The 17,159-nt window shown below is 34.1% G+C and overlaps 1 protein-coding gene across 3 annotated transcripts in view; it reads right to left on the bottom strand.

Annotated features, from left to right (window-relative positions):
• Positions 1 to 783: 783 nt before the first annotated feature.
• Positions 784 to 17,159, bottom strand: part of Uchl3 (ubiquitin C-terminal hydrolase L3) — a 52,443-nt gene continuing 36,067 nt past the window's right edge. The window contains exons 5-8 of one of the 3 annotated variants that reach the window (XM_047553744.1): positions 16,044 to 16,235; positions 11,590 to 11,665; positions 1,627 to 1,685; positions 784 to 1,018 (exon numbers count right to left, since the gene is read on the bottom strand). In XM_047553744.1, coding sequence (XP_047409700.1) covers positions 935 to 1,018; positions 1,627 to 1,685; positions 11,590 to 11,665; positions 16,044 to 16,235 — 411 coding nt within the window. In that variant the 3' untranslated portion in view covers positions 784 to 934. The remainder of the gene's footprint in view (positions 1,019 to 1,626; positions 1,686 to 11,589; positions 11,666 to 16,043; positions 16,236 to 17,159) is intronic. The other 2 variants (XM_047553742.1, XM_047553743.1) reach the window with 2 other exon arrangements.

The following is a 17,159-nucleotide window of genomic DNA, read 5'->3' as shown; positions in this document are numbered from 1 at the left end:
TATTCTTGTGTCCTTCTATCCCCGTATTTTATTCAGAGTTGTCAGAGTGATCTTTTAAAATTTTAAGTCAAATCAGGTCACTCTCCTGCTTAAAACCCTCCAATGGCTCACTGTCACATGTGCAATAAATTCAAACACCTTTTCCTCCTCTTTCTAACTTCATGTCTTGCTGCTTTCCTGATTTCTTTCTATGCCCTGGTCATATGAAACTTCCTCCCAGTTCTACAATACAGCAAGATTTTCCTACCTCAGAGACTGCATTAATTATTCTCTCTATTCTACCCATCACTTATTATGACTGGCTACTTTTTGCCATTCAGTTCTCCAAGTTCAGAATCACATCTTCACAGGAGCCTTCCCTGATAATAAAATCTAAAGAATCTACTCACTTTAAAAAAAAAAAAAAAGCCTACTTAAATTCTCCATGCAGCAGCATCTATCATTGGTATAAATGTTCTTTATGTGTTTGTCAGTCTCTCTTCTCAGAAGAGCATAAACTCCATGACTAATAGAACTTACTAAGAGTGTTCACTGCTCCAACTCCTGCATCTAGACCACTGTCCATCTCATTACAGATCTTCAACAAATGTTTTCTACATAAATATATGAATATTTATGATATATATTCATACTATGCAGATGGAAATTGTGCCTGGTTTCCCCATAAATAATCTTTCATGGGATCTAAAAAGGACAAAAAAGCTATTGCTAATAATCAAACAAGATAAGTCCTTCAGAAGACAGAAAGGGCAGAAAGAACTGCTGTTTTAACTTGTGGCAAAAATAAAACACAGGTTAAATCAAATTTTAATTCACATAAAGTTTAATCAGTCAAGTTAATGAAAATATCAAAATTTCTGAGTTAGTGTATGGCAGCGGAAGTTCAACTTTTGTTGCAAGTAATACAGTATTTGGTATTTCCATCATCAATAAGCTATGCTGCAGAAAGAGCAATTGCATTAAATCTTAATTCATCAGGGTCACGCTCCATAAACTTCTTGCAAACTTCTATGGCATCCTATGGGGAAAAAAAGTATAACTTTTCAGTTTATAAACATATGTATTACTTATGAATGCTAAATAAGAATTTCATATTTTTCTAGTTCATACTAATTTTATACTGCAGACTTCTTTTTCTAAATGAAAAATACAAAACACCAAAAGAAGAAACAGTTGGTCGCCCAACTTGCTTAGTATAAAAGTATAAGATATAGTAAGCACTCTTTCTTAAAATATATAGTTTTTTAACTTTTAACCTGAAAATTACATATTTCATTGATTCTAAGTCACACAACTTAGAGATTTTCAAATCTCTAAAATTTGGATCATGATACAACTCATGGTATCTTGGACTCAATTAATTAGAGGATATAGTGAGTGACTCTTTTAATACTACTCTTGTCTTTTTCAAATTTACCACTTGTTCACACAAAAAACCCTAGCAACCTCTTTATTTGTTGTAGATTTTAAATACTAATTCAAGTTTTGTTTTTTAGATTTTCTGAAAAGAGCAAGGACAAAAAGCATCCAAATTCAGAGAAAATATACAAATAATCTTCAGAGATGTCTTAAAGATGATAGGAATATCATTAGCATTCAAAATGGGCCAACACGTTTTATCATTACCTCTAATAAAGTTTCATCACTAGTTTTCCCATGGTTAATTGGAAATGGTTTCCGTCCATCTGTGGAAAACAGACAAAAAGTAGAATGCTTAGCTGTTTTTACAAAATAATGGACTTTACTTCACACTTTCCTATTCCTGAGCTGAGGCGAAGAAAGTTATTTTAAATAATACATCCTAAAACAAATATTTTAAATGTATAACCTATCAATATTTTGTAATATTAAAGGTTAATAGAACACTCACTCACTCATTTATTCATTCTGCAGTACTGGGTATGGAACCCAGGGTTTCACACTTCACACATGCTATGCAAGTGCTCTACCAATGAGCTAAATTCCCAATTCTTTTTTTTTTTTTTTTTAAGAATATTTTTTAGTTGCTGATGGACTTTTATTTTATTCATTTATTTATATGTGGTGCTGAGAATTGAACCCAGTGCCTCAGACATGCAAAGCAAGCGCTCTACCACTGAGCCACAATCCCAGTCCCCTGAATCCTTTTTCAAAACTTTATTTTGAGACAGGGGCTCACCAAGTTGCTAAGACTGGACTCAAACTTTTGATCCTCCTGCCTTAGTTTCCTGAGTGATTGGGATTATAAGTATGTGCCACCATGCCCAACAGAATATTAGCACCTTGTTTCCAGGTTTAAAAGCCTAAATTATTTTCATGAATAGAATTTATTATAAATGAATATTGGTTTTAATGTCCTGAAAATATATAAAATTAGTAATTTTTTTGAAGTTATGGACTCAATTTTCATCCCTACAAATAGAAAAAATATGTATTTTTGCTTTAAAAGCTAAATCAGAAAATCTTAAATAAGACTGTCATGTTTCTCTTGATGAAAGGGAGTTGTACTGTCAAAACTTATGTATTATCACTAGTTGTGTATCACAAAAGCAGTAATATAAAGCAACAATTCAAACAACCTACGATTATTTTACTGACCACCAAATTAGGAACCAAATTGACAATCATCTTGAATTAAGCTAGTACTTTTTAGATGTTATAAAAAAATTAAAAAGTCCAGAATTATAAAAATTCATATTAACCCAAAGTTAAATGACACTACTTTATATCCAAATCCATAATCTTAGATGTCTTATTTTAGTGTTACTCAATCAAGTTCAATCCTAAAACACAGTCCCTTCTTATAGTACCATGGTTTCTAAACAACAAAAATTTCTGAATCAGGGCTGGGGTTATAGCTCAGTAGTAGAGCACTTGCCTAGCACATGTGAGGCACTGGGTTCAAGTCTTGGCACCACATACAAATAAATTAAATAAAGGTATTGTGTCCACCTACAATTAAAAAATATATGTATTTTTTAAATATCTGAATCAACATGCATATGTAGTGATAGACTTGGATCAGCAGATATTCTATTAAAGAAAAACGGTGAAATGAACAGAAATAAATCTCCATGTAAAGTGACATTGATTTTAATAACATATCATCTGAATATGTGCTCCACATTTTTGGACTAAGATAGTTTAGATTCCAAATGCTAAAGAATTATGTCCTTAAATTACAGTGCCTGGGACTTAATTCTTCTCTTTTTTTAGTTGTAGTTGAATGCAATATCTTTATTTTATTTATTTTTACATGGTGCTGAGGATCAAACCCAGTGCCTCACATATTATTTTATTTATTTTTACATGGTGCTGAGGATTGAACCCAGTGCCTCACATGTGCTAGACCAGTGCTCCACCACTGAGCCACAACCCCAACTCTCAATTCTTAAAGTCTATAAAAACCAAAAGGAAGTATTTTCCTATAATCAAATATTATGCATGAATACTTAGTTATCCATATTTCTACAAACATGTTCTCTTTCTAAACTGCACTGTACATGTCATAGTAATACATCATAGAATAATTCCTTAAAATATCCTTTTCTGGCAAGTTTATTCCTCAGTAGCCCATTTATTCTAAAGTCATAAGACTATTATATTCATTATGTGCTGCCCCATTTTATATTGTTTTCTCTTTTAATTTTACATAAAAGCAAAAGTATGATAAACAATGTAGGCTGTAGGTTTCCCATACTTTTTTAATTTTCTTTTTGATACTGAGGACTGAACACAGGGTTATTTTATCACTGAGCTACATCCCCAGGCCTATCTATCTATCTACCTACCTACCTACCTACCTACCTATTTATTTTTTGAGAAAGAGTCTCCCAAAGTTCCCTACATCCTCATTAAGTTGCTCAGGATAGCCTCAAACTTGCAATTCTCCCACCTTAGTCTCCCAAATTGCTGGAATTATAGGTGTGAGCACTGTGCCCAGCTGGTTTTCCTTTCTTAACCAAATTGTTTATTTATATATTTTAATTATTTATTTTTCCCATCACTCGTTTCTTCTTTCATTAGACTCTAGTGAGTGATTTTCTTTCATATGCAGCTGTTGTTTGATGTAGAATTAATTTCAAACATTATTATAGACAAGATTATTTAAACAATTGATCTTGAAATGTCAAATATAAACAAAATCAAAGTATATACTACTTTGTTAAAATAACAATTCAGAGCAAAGATTAATTATGATTTTTATTATTATTCTAGTTCTAAGGTTCTGCTAACAATAGCCAGTGGGCCAAATCCAGTCCCTTAGCCTATTTTTATACCTAACTTAGGGTAAGAATGGGGAGCTGCGGTTGTGGCTCGGTGCATGAGTACTCACCTAGCATGTGTGAGGTACTAGGTTCAATCCTCAGCACCACTTATATTTTTAAAAAATCCTCAGCACCATATAATTTTTTTAAAAAAGATAAGAATGGTTTTTATGTGTTGAATAGGAAGAAAAATAAGGGGAGGACGGCTGGGGAGATAGCTCAGTCGGTAGAGTGCTTGCCTTGTAAGCACAAGGCCCTGGGTTCGATCCCCAGCACCCAAAAAAATAAATAAATAAATAAATAATAAGGGGAGGAGAAGGTGGAAGAGGAGGAGAAGGAAGAGGAGGAGAAATGATAAAACAATAAACAAAACCTAAAACATTTACTACCTAGTCCTTTAGAAAATATGTGGCCAAAACAGTAAAACTTAAAAACTGCCATTGTTTCAACCATTAGACCATGAAATTGACATTTCCCAACAACTCTGGGTGTACTTTAAGCAAATGCCTATCCTAGAGAAGAACACATGTGATTAGAGACCATCACAGCTACAGACCCCCTTTTTTTTTATTGTAAAAATATGGGATACATTTTGATTCTCTGTACATGGAGTAAAGGCATACCATTCGTGTAATCATAAAATTTACACAGGGCAATGTTGTTTGACTCATTCTGCCATTTTTTCTCCCTTCCTCCCCACCCCACCCACTCCTCTTTTCCCTCTATACAGTCCTTCCTTCCTCCATTCTTGCCCCACTCCCTAACCCTAACCCTAAACCTAACCCTAACCCTAATGCTAACCCCTCCCACCCCCCATTATATGTCATCATCCACTTATCAGCGAGATCATTCGTCCTTTGGTTTTTTGAGATTGGCTTATCTCAGCATGATATTCTCCAATTTCATCCATTTGCCTGCAAATGCCATAATTTTATCATTCTTTATGGCTGAGTAATATTCCATTGTATATATATATATATATATGCCACAGTTTCTTTATCCATTCATCAATTGAAGGGCATCTAGGTTGGTTCCGCAATCTGGCTATGGTGAATTGAGCAGCAATGAACATTGATGTGGCTGTATCTCTGTAGTATGCTGATTTTAAGTCCTTTGGGTATAGGCCAAGGAGTGAGATAGCTGGGTCAAATGGTGGTTCCATTCCAAGCTTTCTGAGGAATCTCCATACTGCTTTCCAGAGTGGTTGCACTAATTTGCAATCCCACCAGCAATGTATGAGTGTACCTTTTTCCCCACATTCTCTCCAACACCTATTGTTGCTTGTGTTCTTAATAATAGCCATTCTAATTGGGGTGAGATGGAATCTTAGGGTAGTTTTGATTTGCATTTCTCTTATTACTAGAGATGTTGAATAAAAGCAAGAATCGACAACTGGGATAGATTCAAACTAAAAAGCTTTCTCTCAGCAAAGGAAACTATCAGTAATGTGAAGAAAGAGCCTACAGAGTGGGAGAAAATCTTTGCCACTCACACTATAGAGTGCTAATTTCCAGAATATATAAAGAACTCAAAAAACTCTACACCAAGAATACAAATAATCCAATCAACAAATGGGCTAAGGAAATGAACAAACTTCACAGAAGAAGATGTACAGGCAATCAACAGACCCCTTTTAAGACCAGGAAAAGCTATACATCTTGTGCATGGGTCCCGTAATCAAGACCCTGCAACTCTGGTCCAATTGGGTTGTTCCAGTTAAAGACTGGATAGAAAAGAAGATAGTAGCCTCGTTCATTAGCAGTAGCTAACTAATTCATTCAGATCTTGTCTTTTGGATAGTTTGATCAAAGACCCCAGAGATAGCTGCAGGTAGCAGAATTGTACAAAAGATCTTACAAACATCATAAGACAAATAAGAAAGTGCAGAAAGTCAAGTATAAAATATCACCAGATATCCAAGGACAGCCATCGATGATGGAGCTTACAACACTATACAAAAATAAAAACTTTGAGCCAGTCACAGCAGCACATGCCTGTAATCCCAGCGGCTTGCGAGGCTGAGGCAGGAGGACCGGGAGTTCAAAGTCAGCCCTCAGTAAAAGTGAGGTGCTAAGCAACTCAGTGAGACCCTTCTCTAAATAAAATACAAAATAGGGCTGGGGATGTGGCTAAGTGGTCAAGTGCCCCTGAGTTCAATCCTTGGAACCAAAAAATAAATAAATAAAAATAAAAACTTTGAAAAATATTGCATAAATGAAAGAACAGAATGCTATATTTTAAAACATAAAAATTCAGAGAATAGCTAGGTGTGGTGGCATATACCTGTAGTCCCAGGAACCCTGGAGGCTGAGGCACGAAGATTCAAAATTTGAGGCAAGCCTCAGCAACTCTGCACGACTTTCAGTAATTTATTGAGATCCTGTCTCAAAATAAAACATAAAATGGACTGGGGATGTAGCTCAGTAGTAAAGGGCCCCTGGGTTCAATCTACAGTACCACAAATTCAGAGAACAGTGGGTTCAAAGTATAGCCCAGTAGTAGAGTGTTTGCCTAGCATGCATGAGGCCCTTTGTTAGATCCCCAGCACCAAAAATAGACGAATTAATTCATTTAAGTTTTTTTAAAAATCAGAAAACTACAGAGTTCTTTAAAATTAGAAATATGATAGTGGGGTTTAGAAACCTGAAATAGATTTGAAGAAAAGTTCCAGAAAGGGCTGGTTTTGTGGCTCAGTGGTAGGTAGGGTGCTTGTTCAGCATATATGAGGAACGGGGTTAAATTCTCAGCACCACATATAAATAAATAAATAAATAGATAGATAGATAAATAGATAAATAAATATGATAAAGGTCCATTGACAACTAAAACAATATTAAAAAAAAAAAAAGAAAAAGAAAAGTTCCAGAGACCAGAACAGGAGACAGTGATGATATACATGAAAGAAAAGGAGTTCCAGAAAGCTAGAATAAAAGAGAAATCCAATGGAAAAATGAAAAATTTCCACTTTGAAACAGAAGAGTTTCTAGATTTAAAACATCCCCTGATGCCCAAAATACTGAAATCCAGCAAGATATATCATCAATAAAGAGAAATTCCATGATAATAATGTACACAAGACCTGGAACAGAAAAGAGAGAATTGAGAGAGGTATCTCCAAGAAGGCAAAGTTAACAGAAAGCCAAATGTTCCAATTCTAAGTACTGAGAGACTTAGACCAATGAAATAGAGCCCAGGAGAAACTCAGTGTTAAATACATTTAAATTAATTAATTAATAAACTAATTGATTAATTTTAAAAAATTAAAAAGCCAGGAACAGTGGCACCAATAATCCCAGCAACTTGGAAGGCTAAAGCAGGAGGAACCCAAGTTCAAAGCCAGTCTGGTGAATTTAGTGAGACCCTGTCTCCAAATAAAATAGAAAAGGGGTGAGGGATGTTGTTCAATAGTAGAGTACCACACACACACACACACACCACAAAAGGCAAAATAAGAACAATATTAACTAGAGAAAGAAAAAGCAAAGAAGAAAAGTGTGTTGTGGTTCAGTTGAGAATACTGTTTTTGTGGTGAGAATAAGATAAACAACAACTCTTAACTATCCTGGGAGAAAGCAAAAAGGAAAAGTATGCATTTTGTGATTGAGAAAGGTAGGCAAATAAAGAGGGTGATAAAAGAAAGCTAAACCCTTATCTTCCTCTTGGGGATTTCACGAAATAACACTTAGGCAACTTCTACATTCAGCCATGATGGAATTATTGGTGCTAGACAGGCCTCCCACTGGAAAAAACTAAAAGCCCAGACAAAATATATGAAACTTATTTTTAGACAATGGGGAACAGGTTGCCCAGAACTTCAGGTACACCCTACAATAACACTAGCTTTCTTCTAGGCAACATTTATTGAACACCAGTGCAGAAAAGGAAAACACAAGCATAGCACAACCTTTTCAATGAGTTGAGGAGAAAGAGAATGGAATTTAAGGAGGCTGAGGCAGCTAGAATTTGCAAATGACCAGAAGGCACACTCTAGAGAACTCTTGCTTTCTCTGAGCCAGGCCAGGATCAGTAAGGCAGAGGGAGGTGGTGAGCAGTGGGATTGGAATCAAGCTTGAGACTGGTGTGGCCAAGAGGTTGTTTATATACAGGAGGAATGAATAAAACAGAAAATACACAAAGGGACATGGGGGTGAGATTTCTCATCTACAAAAAAGAAAATCACAAATGTGGAGAAGAACACAAGGATAACTCTATGGCATTAGATTAGAAGTGTTTTGGTGGTTTTTGTTGTTTATTTTGTGATGCTGAGAAAATCAAACCCTAGGCCTAATGCATGCTAGGCAAGTGCTCTACCACTACTGAACTACAAGTCCAGCAAAGAATGAGAAATATTGATATAAATGAATGATTGTTAATATACAGAGGCACAAAAACATGTAATTGTGTGCATGTATACCCATATCCACATATGCATGTGTTTATGTTTATATACAATACATAAAAATGTTTTCTAGCTCTATTCTCCAGGAGGGCTTGGAAGTATTGATACCTTAGTAGAAATGAGCACAGCTAATTCCCCAATCTTGGTTCTAAACACCATTTTCCATTAAAAGGAACAAGGGCTCTTTAGAAAAGAGGCTAAATATAGGACAAGTGGAACAAAGAATAAAAGATGAGCCTGGAGCATCTTGTTTAACTAAAAGAAACTACTCAAAGAATGATAATGACATATCAAAAAGACACTAGAGTCAGTTTCCCTTCAAAGGCCAAGTCTGGGATGATTTTAGCATCAAAATATGGAATGTAGGGACTGGGGATAGAGCTTAGTTGGTAGAGTGCTTGCCTCACACACACAAGACCCTGGGTTTAATCCCCAGCACCCTGCCATGACCTCACACACACAAAGGAATGTAATGATCTGTAACCTTTTAAGTAAAGTATGAGTTCATTCTGAATAGATGAATGAATGCATGAATGAATGGAAAAGAAAATCTTATTTTGGAGGAATGTATCTTAAAAATTATCTTTGGAAGGAAACAAGAATGTAAAGAAAGAGCCTACAGAATCGGAGAAAATCTGGCTAGCTACTATTCTGACAGAGGATTAATATGCAGAATATACAAAGAATAAAAAATTTACCACCAAAAAACCCCACAAATAACCCAATTAAACAGACACTTCTCAAAAAAAGATATATAAATGGACAAAAAATATATGAAAAATGTTCAACACCATTAGCAATTAGGGAAATACAAATCAAAACAACCCTGAGATTTCATCTTACTCCAATCAGAATGGCCACCATAAAGAATACAAACAGCAGTGGAGAGGATGTACAGAAAAAGGAACACTTTTACACTACTGGTAGGATTGTTAATTAGTACAACCACTATGGAAATAGGTATAGAAGTTCCTCAGAAGATTAGTAATAAAACAGATGTGGTAGGGCACCCCTGTAATCCCAAGCTCAGGAAGCTGAGGCAGGAGGATCACAAGTTCAAAGCCTCAGCAACTTGGTGAGGTCTAAGGGACTTAGCAAGACCCTGTCTCAAAATTTAAAAATTTAAAAAGGGCTGTGGCTACGGATCAGTGGTCAAGTGCCCCTGGGTTCAATCTTCGGTATGAAAAAGAAAAAAAAAAAAAAAAGACTAGGAATGGAACCAGGATATGACCCTCCTGTTTATCACTCTGGTTTACTTCCTAAAGAATTGAAGTCATCATACTGTAACAAAACACGCATACCCAGGTTTATAGTAGCATAATTCACAATAGCCAAACTATGGAACAAACCTAGGTGTTCACCAATAGTTGAAAGAATAAAGAAAATGTGGTATTTATACACAATGGAGTTTTATTCAATCATAAAGAAGAATGAAATGAAATTATGTCATTTGCAGGAAACTTGAGAACATTGTATTAGGCAAAATAAGCCAAACTCAGCCAGGCATGGTTTTGCATGCCTGTGTCTCAGGAGGCTGAGATAAGAGTATCTGGAGTTCAAAGCCAGTCTCAGCGATGGTGAGGTGCTAAGCAACTCAGTGAGACCCTGTTACTAAATAAAATACAAAATAGGGCTGGATGTGGCTCAGTGGATGAGTGCCCCTGAGTTCAATTCCTAGTACCACCCCCCCCCAAAAAATAAATAAATAAATGTAAAGGCTGGGGTTGTAGCTCAGTGGTAGAGACTTGAGTGAGGCACTGGGTTCAATCCTCAGCACTACATAAAAATAAATAAAAGAAAGGTATTGTGTCCAACGACGACTAAAAAATACATTAAAAAAAAATAAGCCAAACTCAGAAAGTCAAGGGTTGTATGTTTTCTCTCATATATAGCAGCTAGAAAGGAAATAGGAAAAGAAAGGTGGAGATGGATTTCATTGAAGGGAGATCAGTAGAGGAGAAGAAAGGAACCAGGGAAAGGGGAAATACTAGGAAATGAAATTGGCCAAATTGTATTGTTACATTGTGGGCATGTAAAAATATGTAACAACAAACCCCACTGCTATTTACAACTATAATGTACCAATAAAAACATGGGTAAACAAGAAAAACAAAAAGTGGCAAGTTGTAACATATACACAGCAAATGAGAGGTAAGAAAACTAAAATCGCTGTATGCAGAATTACTGAAAAGGATGTCCCATTTCTGTTTCTTTATTTGGGTTTTTTTTAATTCCCAAAGGTCCTATAGAGAAGTAAGCGAAAGACTCATAAGTTCATGTATACCAATCATGAAACGTATATAAGAAGTTTCTTCTATCTGAATAACTCAGTTAAAATTATAAGGCTCTCCCAGAATAGGCCCTGAAATAGGCCAAATGAAGTTAACTTTAAAAAAAAAAAAAAAAAAAAGTTCAGATACAGGACAAAACATCAAGTAACTAATCATGCTTTGATATAAATCCAAAGAAACCATTACCAAAAAAACAAAGCCCCTGTTAAGTCTTTTTAAAAATAAGAGAGCCTACCATAGGGACAACATAAAGGTCTAAAAACTAGTGACACTTGTTATTGAATATGAAACCTGGTCTTGATGAATATTACACATCTCTTTCAAAAATAAAGGCAGTTTACCCAGGTATTCACAAGTAACTCAATATTTTAATAAGAATGATTTCCAGAAATTTCCTGTAATGATTATTTTTCTGCTTTGCTAAAATACAAAGGCAATATGTAAACTTTCTTGAATTTCAAGATGCCTAAACATCAAAACAATTATTTTTTTCTTAAAAAATATTAAAAGGAAAACTGCCATTATATAAACCTAATTTTATAGGGCAATTAATTTAAGTAAACACAGTAAATATCAGCAGTCCTGTTTATCATAAACAGAAAATTTCCCATTTGTCACTTTTCTCCCCAAGATAAATTAAAATAGTTCTTACCTAATTCATAGAGATGCCCATCTACATGAACTAATGCAATAAAATGAAGATCTACTTTTTCATCTATACTTGGCGCCTGGAATAGGAGGAAAAAATACATATTATATACATTAATAGTCAAACAAATCAAGTACATATATACATACACAAATAATATCAAATGACTGAACATTTATCCAATATAATTCAAGGCTTAATCCTTGATATGGTGGACAGAATGACCATGTCTATGTTTGTGACAATGTGTTCATCCATCAATACGGAAAGCACTTATGAAAAGCATATCTCTTAGTCTCAATTGATCTAAGTCTCGTTTGCCGTGGAAGCCCCACTGCCAGCACAACGTCTGGTATGATGTATATACCCAATGCATATTTGTTGAGTGAAATGAATGTATGGATAAGTTGTGTAATTTTTAAAAGTTAAAAGTCTTAGGTTTTAATAATTCATAAATAGCTAAAGCAACACAAGTTAAAATTTAAGACATCAAGAAAGCTAGCTGGGTTTCCTTAATGACTTGAATTTAATAATATCATTTTTTTAATAGTGTGGAATAAATAGTCATAAAATAAGTACTTGTTCTTATTCTAGATTGAAAAGTTTAAATATGAATAGATGCAGGGAAACAGCCCTGAAGATTAAAAGGGGAGAAGAAAAGAGGATAAGAATAAATTAAGATACAATGAAGTGGGCTGGGGTCGTAGCTCAGTGGTAGAGAACTTGCCTCACGTGTGAGGCACTGGGTTTCATCCTCAGTACCATGTTAAAAAAAATTAATAAATAAAATAAAATAAAGGTATTTAAAAAAAATTATAAAATAAGAAAAAATAAAATTAAAAGTAAAAAAAGATACAATGAACTATAGCCATGACTTTTCTCTTGCTTTTTTTAAACTCTTACTGAACAATTTGAAAATTAAACTATACCTAGGTTTTCTTAATTTCCCAAATTCAATTTGCATGAACAATGTTTACATATCTTAGACATTCAAATAATACAAAACTGATACAATGATTAACTGACACTTTCTATGATATGTACAACTAACACTAATGTATATTAGCTATATATCGAATCTAAATTATTTGAAATTAAATACAATTACTATTAAGTACAGGTAGAACAGAATTTCTGAGGCAAAAGTTTTCAAAAGGCATAAATTAAATTATATCTTATATTACCTTAAAAGGATTTAGGTAACAAAGGTAGTATCTTGACTCAAAAAAATACACTTTTTTCATGCTCAATTATGTATTGTCAATTAATTGTAATATGGAATTTCCTGATGTAGAAATTAAAAGGCAGAGACTAAATACTACTATTTTATTCATTATATTTTATTTTCTAAGATATACAGAATGCTTCTAAAACATTTGCCAATCCAGTGTCTCACCTAATCTCTCAGTATTCTTCTGAGATTATTTCCCTCAAATTAGAAATGGAAGAAATTGGCAAATACGTCAAACTAGCTCTTCCTAACCTCATCAAGAACTAAAGAATTTCACAGTTGGTAGAAATCAAAGTTGTAATCTAGTTTTACAATTGTGCCAACACAACACAGTACTCCTCTCTAGTGTGGTCAGGTATTGTGGTTGCTCCTCCAATGTTAGGGAACTGCCACAAAGTTTTGAGGCAGCCAATTCCATCATTAACACAGCTTTGTTAAGAGTTGTTTCACAATGAGACTACAAAAGGTCTCCTGGTATTTTCTATCATCTTGGAAACAAGACCTTATCCTTCTTTAACATGATTTTTTTTTTCTAATATTTAAAGTCAGTGATAGTGAGTTTCCTTACTTTCCTGGTCAGGGAATAAAAAAATTAGTGATCACTTAATTCAATACCTTAATTTCATCAATAATTAGAGGAGAATCCCATTTTCCAAGTCCAAACCTTGGTAATATAGAAATTATAAATTCATTACTATAAGAAAAATGCTAGAAAGAATTCCTTATTTAACTAGGAAAAAAATTTTATTTTACTCATTTTAAGATAATTTTCCAACAACATTATCAAGTGCTTAAAATCTTTTGAGCTTTTGTTCTTCGTGTCTTGACGATAAATACAACCATGCTGGTGGTAAAAGTACTATAATTGAAGTCAGATAACTAAATATGTGTCCAAACCCATGAGCCTTGGGTTTCTATCCATTTTAAGGTTTAAGCAAAATATGTGTAAACTGTTAAGTGTGCTATAAACCTTATATATTATTACAATCTTAATACAAACATTTTCACAAACATAAGCAATTACCAAAGTAGTGACTCAAAATTGTGTGACATTGTACCTTTTATCCAAAAGTGCATACTAAAAACTCTAAAGTGGGTATGAAAAGCCTTCAAACTATTATAAAAGTAAAGCTCAAAACTTTTAAAGCTTCTATAAAACCTCAATCTTCACTATGAGCCTTTTCCTTTAATCAACTTCAAATAATGTCTAAAATTTGTGATTATTCAATTGCTTAAAAATTATTCCACTAAAACAAAGAATAAATAAAAGCAAATCCCAACAAGTCTTCTGTTCCAAAAAATGATCAACAAATAATGATACAAAAATCATAAAACAGAGACTATAGGTTGGATCATTTTGCCTATACTTACATATTTTAAAATGTCCTAATTTAGAAGATAATACTCTTCTTGGTTAAACAATTAAAAAGTGATATAACAAATCAATTAGATAGAAATTAAACACTAAGCATACATTTCACATTATAAAAATGCAGTTGAAATTTAATGGCATTTAACGTATACCAAGAACTGTTCTAAGTGCTTTATATGTCTTAGTGACCAATGAATCATCATACAAACCCAATATGGTAGGTAGTATGATTTTATCCATCTTACTCTCAAGAAAACTAAGAGAAGCATTAAGTAAATGTTCTAGGTTACATCACTAGCAAATGATGGAATTTAAGATAAAATCTAGGCAATGTGATTCCAGAATCTATGTTCTTAGCCACTATGATATGAAAATACTTATAAAGCTACAAGGAAATAAAATTAATATGTGCAAAGATAATCATTACATAAAAACAAAACTGGAAATGCCAAATTTTATGACATTCATTTACATTTAGAATGATTTTAGTACAAAAGAAATTCATACATAGAATTAAATCAATTGTGCCCCAGTCAGAATTTACAAAATTATGATTTTCCTATTTATCTAGTTCACCTTTTATTCTCACTGTGTCAAACAACATATAGCATAATAGGAAGCAACAAATATCAAATGGACGAATGAATAAAATGACAAATAAGTGTTTTAACCCAATGAGTGTAATGAAATAGAGACACCGTTTGTTGATACTCAGCACAAATGGAAGGCTACTTGATGATTTTGCTGATAACTGGTGGAAGCAAATGTTTAAGGAAAAGTGTCAAGACTCCACTTTGCAGTTTGAGTACAGCTCTAGAAGGGTAAATAGGAGGAAGAAAGAATCTTTGACATCAACTTTTAATTGTTTTAAGTATTAAAATGTGTAATCAGACTAGCTTCAAAAGTCATGATGGTTTATAGAAATGTCAAGTTTCTTATAAATGTATGGCACACACCAATGATTTTATATACTTCGCTTCTAGATAGGCTCTGCCAAACCACAGTCATTGCCTTTAAAAGTATAAAACATCACAAAGACAAGAACTGTAGTTGCTTAATTCTACAGTTTATTTCCACTAACAGAATTAATAGAATTCCATCATCAATCTCAACATTTAAGATAATTCGGAAGATTACAAGAACAAATGTACTTTTCAGTAGTTTGCTAATATTTTTAGCCTACAAAAGTGAAGTCATAAAATTTGTGGGAAGCCTACATTAATAAACAGGAGAAAATCTTCACCTCCTACTTGGAAAAGATATTTAGAAACTAAATAGGCAGGGAAGATCAGATCAAGATTAAAACAAGTACCTGAGCCACCTCAGGGAATAAAATAGTTTAGATGAAACACCATACACCATGAAGGATTTAGATTAAGGATAGAGTAAGTAAAGTGACCCCAGAGCATGGCAAGAGACTAATGTCGTACTCAGAAACATGAAAAATAAAACAAAGCAATAGATGGCAAAGAACTCAGAAGGAACACAGCATTTGTTGACCCAAGCCAACTAAATGAAACCAGAAAGCTGAAGGGTAAGAAAACACACATTCACTTTAACAACTGACAGGAACTTAAACATTATCATGAATGTTGATCAGTACTCATCAACAGGCAGGAGCCCTTATGTTTGCAGGACATGGAACGGAAAGATGAATGTTCACCAAGGCAGTGGTGAAAGTCAAGCTAGACTGCAACGCATAGAGGTATGCTTGCAATCTTACTGGGGGAGAAAAAGCTAATGGTTGAGTGAACCAAGAGAAAAGCACTTCGAAGACTGAAGACTTTTAAGGGGGGAAAATAAAAGGACTGCCCTTGTCACTAGAAGAAGAGATGGAAGATTGACTACACTTACAACAGAATGGAGACCCAAAGATGGTAGGCGTAAGAAGGGTCGCCAGCGACGAAGACGGAGAGATGGACTGGTAGCCTTTGCAGGGCCTACATGGTTACGTTTGACCCAGGGCAGGGATGCATGGTGACACAATGATGAGGACTTCGTTCTGCAGTGGCTAGAATGAGGCTGTGATGAGGATGGCGAGGAGGACTACATAATTAAAAAAGAGAATATTTTACTTAGACCACGTTACTGGGTGATCATTTTTTTTAAAAAGCAACGTATGGTCATACTTGTATTCATATGATCTAGTGCTTCTAGTAACAACATATAGTAAAGGATCACATATGAATATTGTTTAAAAAAGGGTAAAGTGGAAATATGTAATCAAGTGTCAGGTATTATGCCATAGTTTCTTATATGCACATCTGAAATACTGGCATATCCTCATCTGCTATACAGCACAGATTCATGGAACTGAGTTATTTAAAAGCCACTAAAATGGAATCATTATATCAGATTGTTTTTAAAACTATAACGCACACACAAACATGTAACACATACAAAACATAAAAAGAATAATGGGCTGAAGAAAACTATATGTCAAAAGGCATTGGTAAAAAAAAAATCAGAGGGTAGAAACTAAGGGGGGAAAAAACCTTTAAAATATAAACAAGAGTGAAATGAACTTCTTTAAAGATGATGATATGAACTATTCTCTTATTTAGGCTGACAAGCTACATGGAAATTATTATGGCCTATTAACCAGGTTTTAGTATACAATAACATCGGTTAAAATGTGTATTACTTATTTTATGTCAGGTACTCTTTTAAGCACTTTACAGAGATATCAATTCATTTATTCGCCCAATGGCCTGTGACATAGGTACAACTAACTCACATTTTACAAATGAGGAATCAGTGCACAAATAAGCTAAGTGACACAACCAAGTTCACACTGCTGCAAGGGGTAGGGCTGGGAATGAATCCCAGGGTATCAGGTTCCAGATTCCAACATCTTAATCACTATGGTGTATAGACTCTGACCAAGAGAAAGATTTTTAAAACTACCTTATGAGATCAGATTCTACTACACAGAATAATAATTCTGATAAAGTTAGATATGTGGGGAAT

Source organism: Sciurus carolinensis, chromosome 5 (assembly GCF_902686445.1).
Source record: "Sciurus carolinensis chromosome 5, mSciCar1.2, whole genome shotgun sequence".
NCBI classification, from domain to species: domain Eukaryota; kingdom Metazoa; phylum Chordata; class Mammalia; order Rodentia; family Sciuridae; genus Sciurus; species Sciurus carolinensis.
Note: the sequence above shows the minus strand (reverse complement) of the source record. Positions and strands in the feature narration are given on the sequence as shown.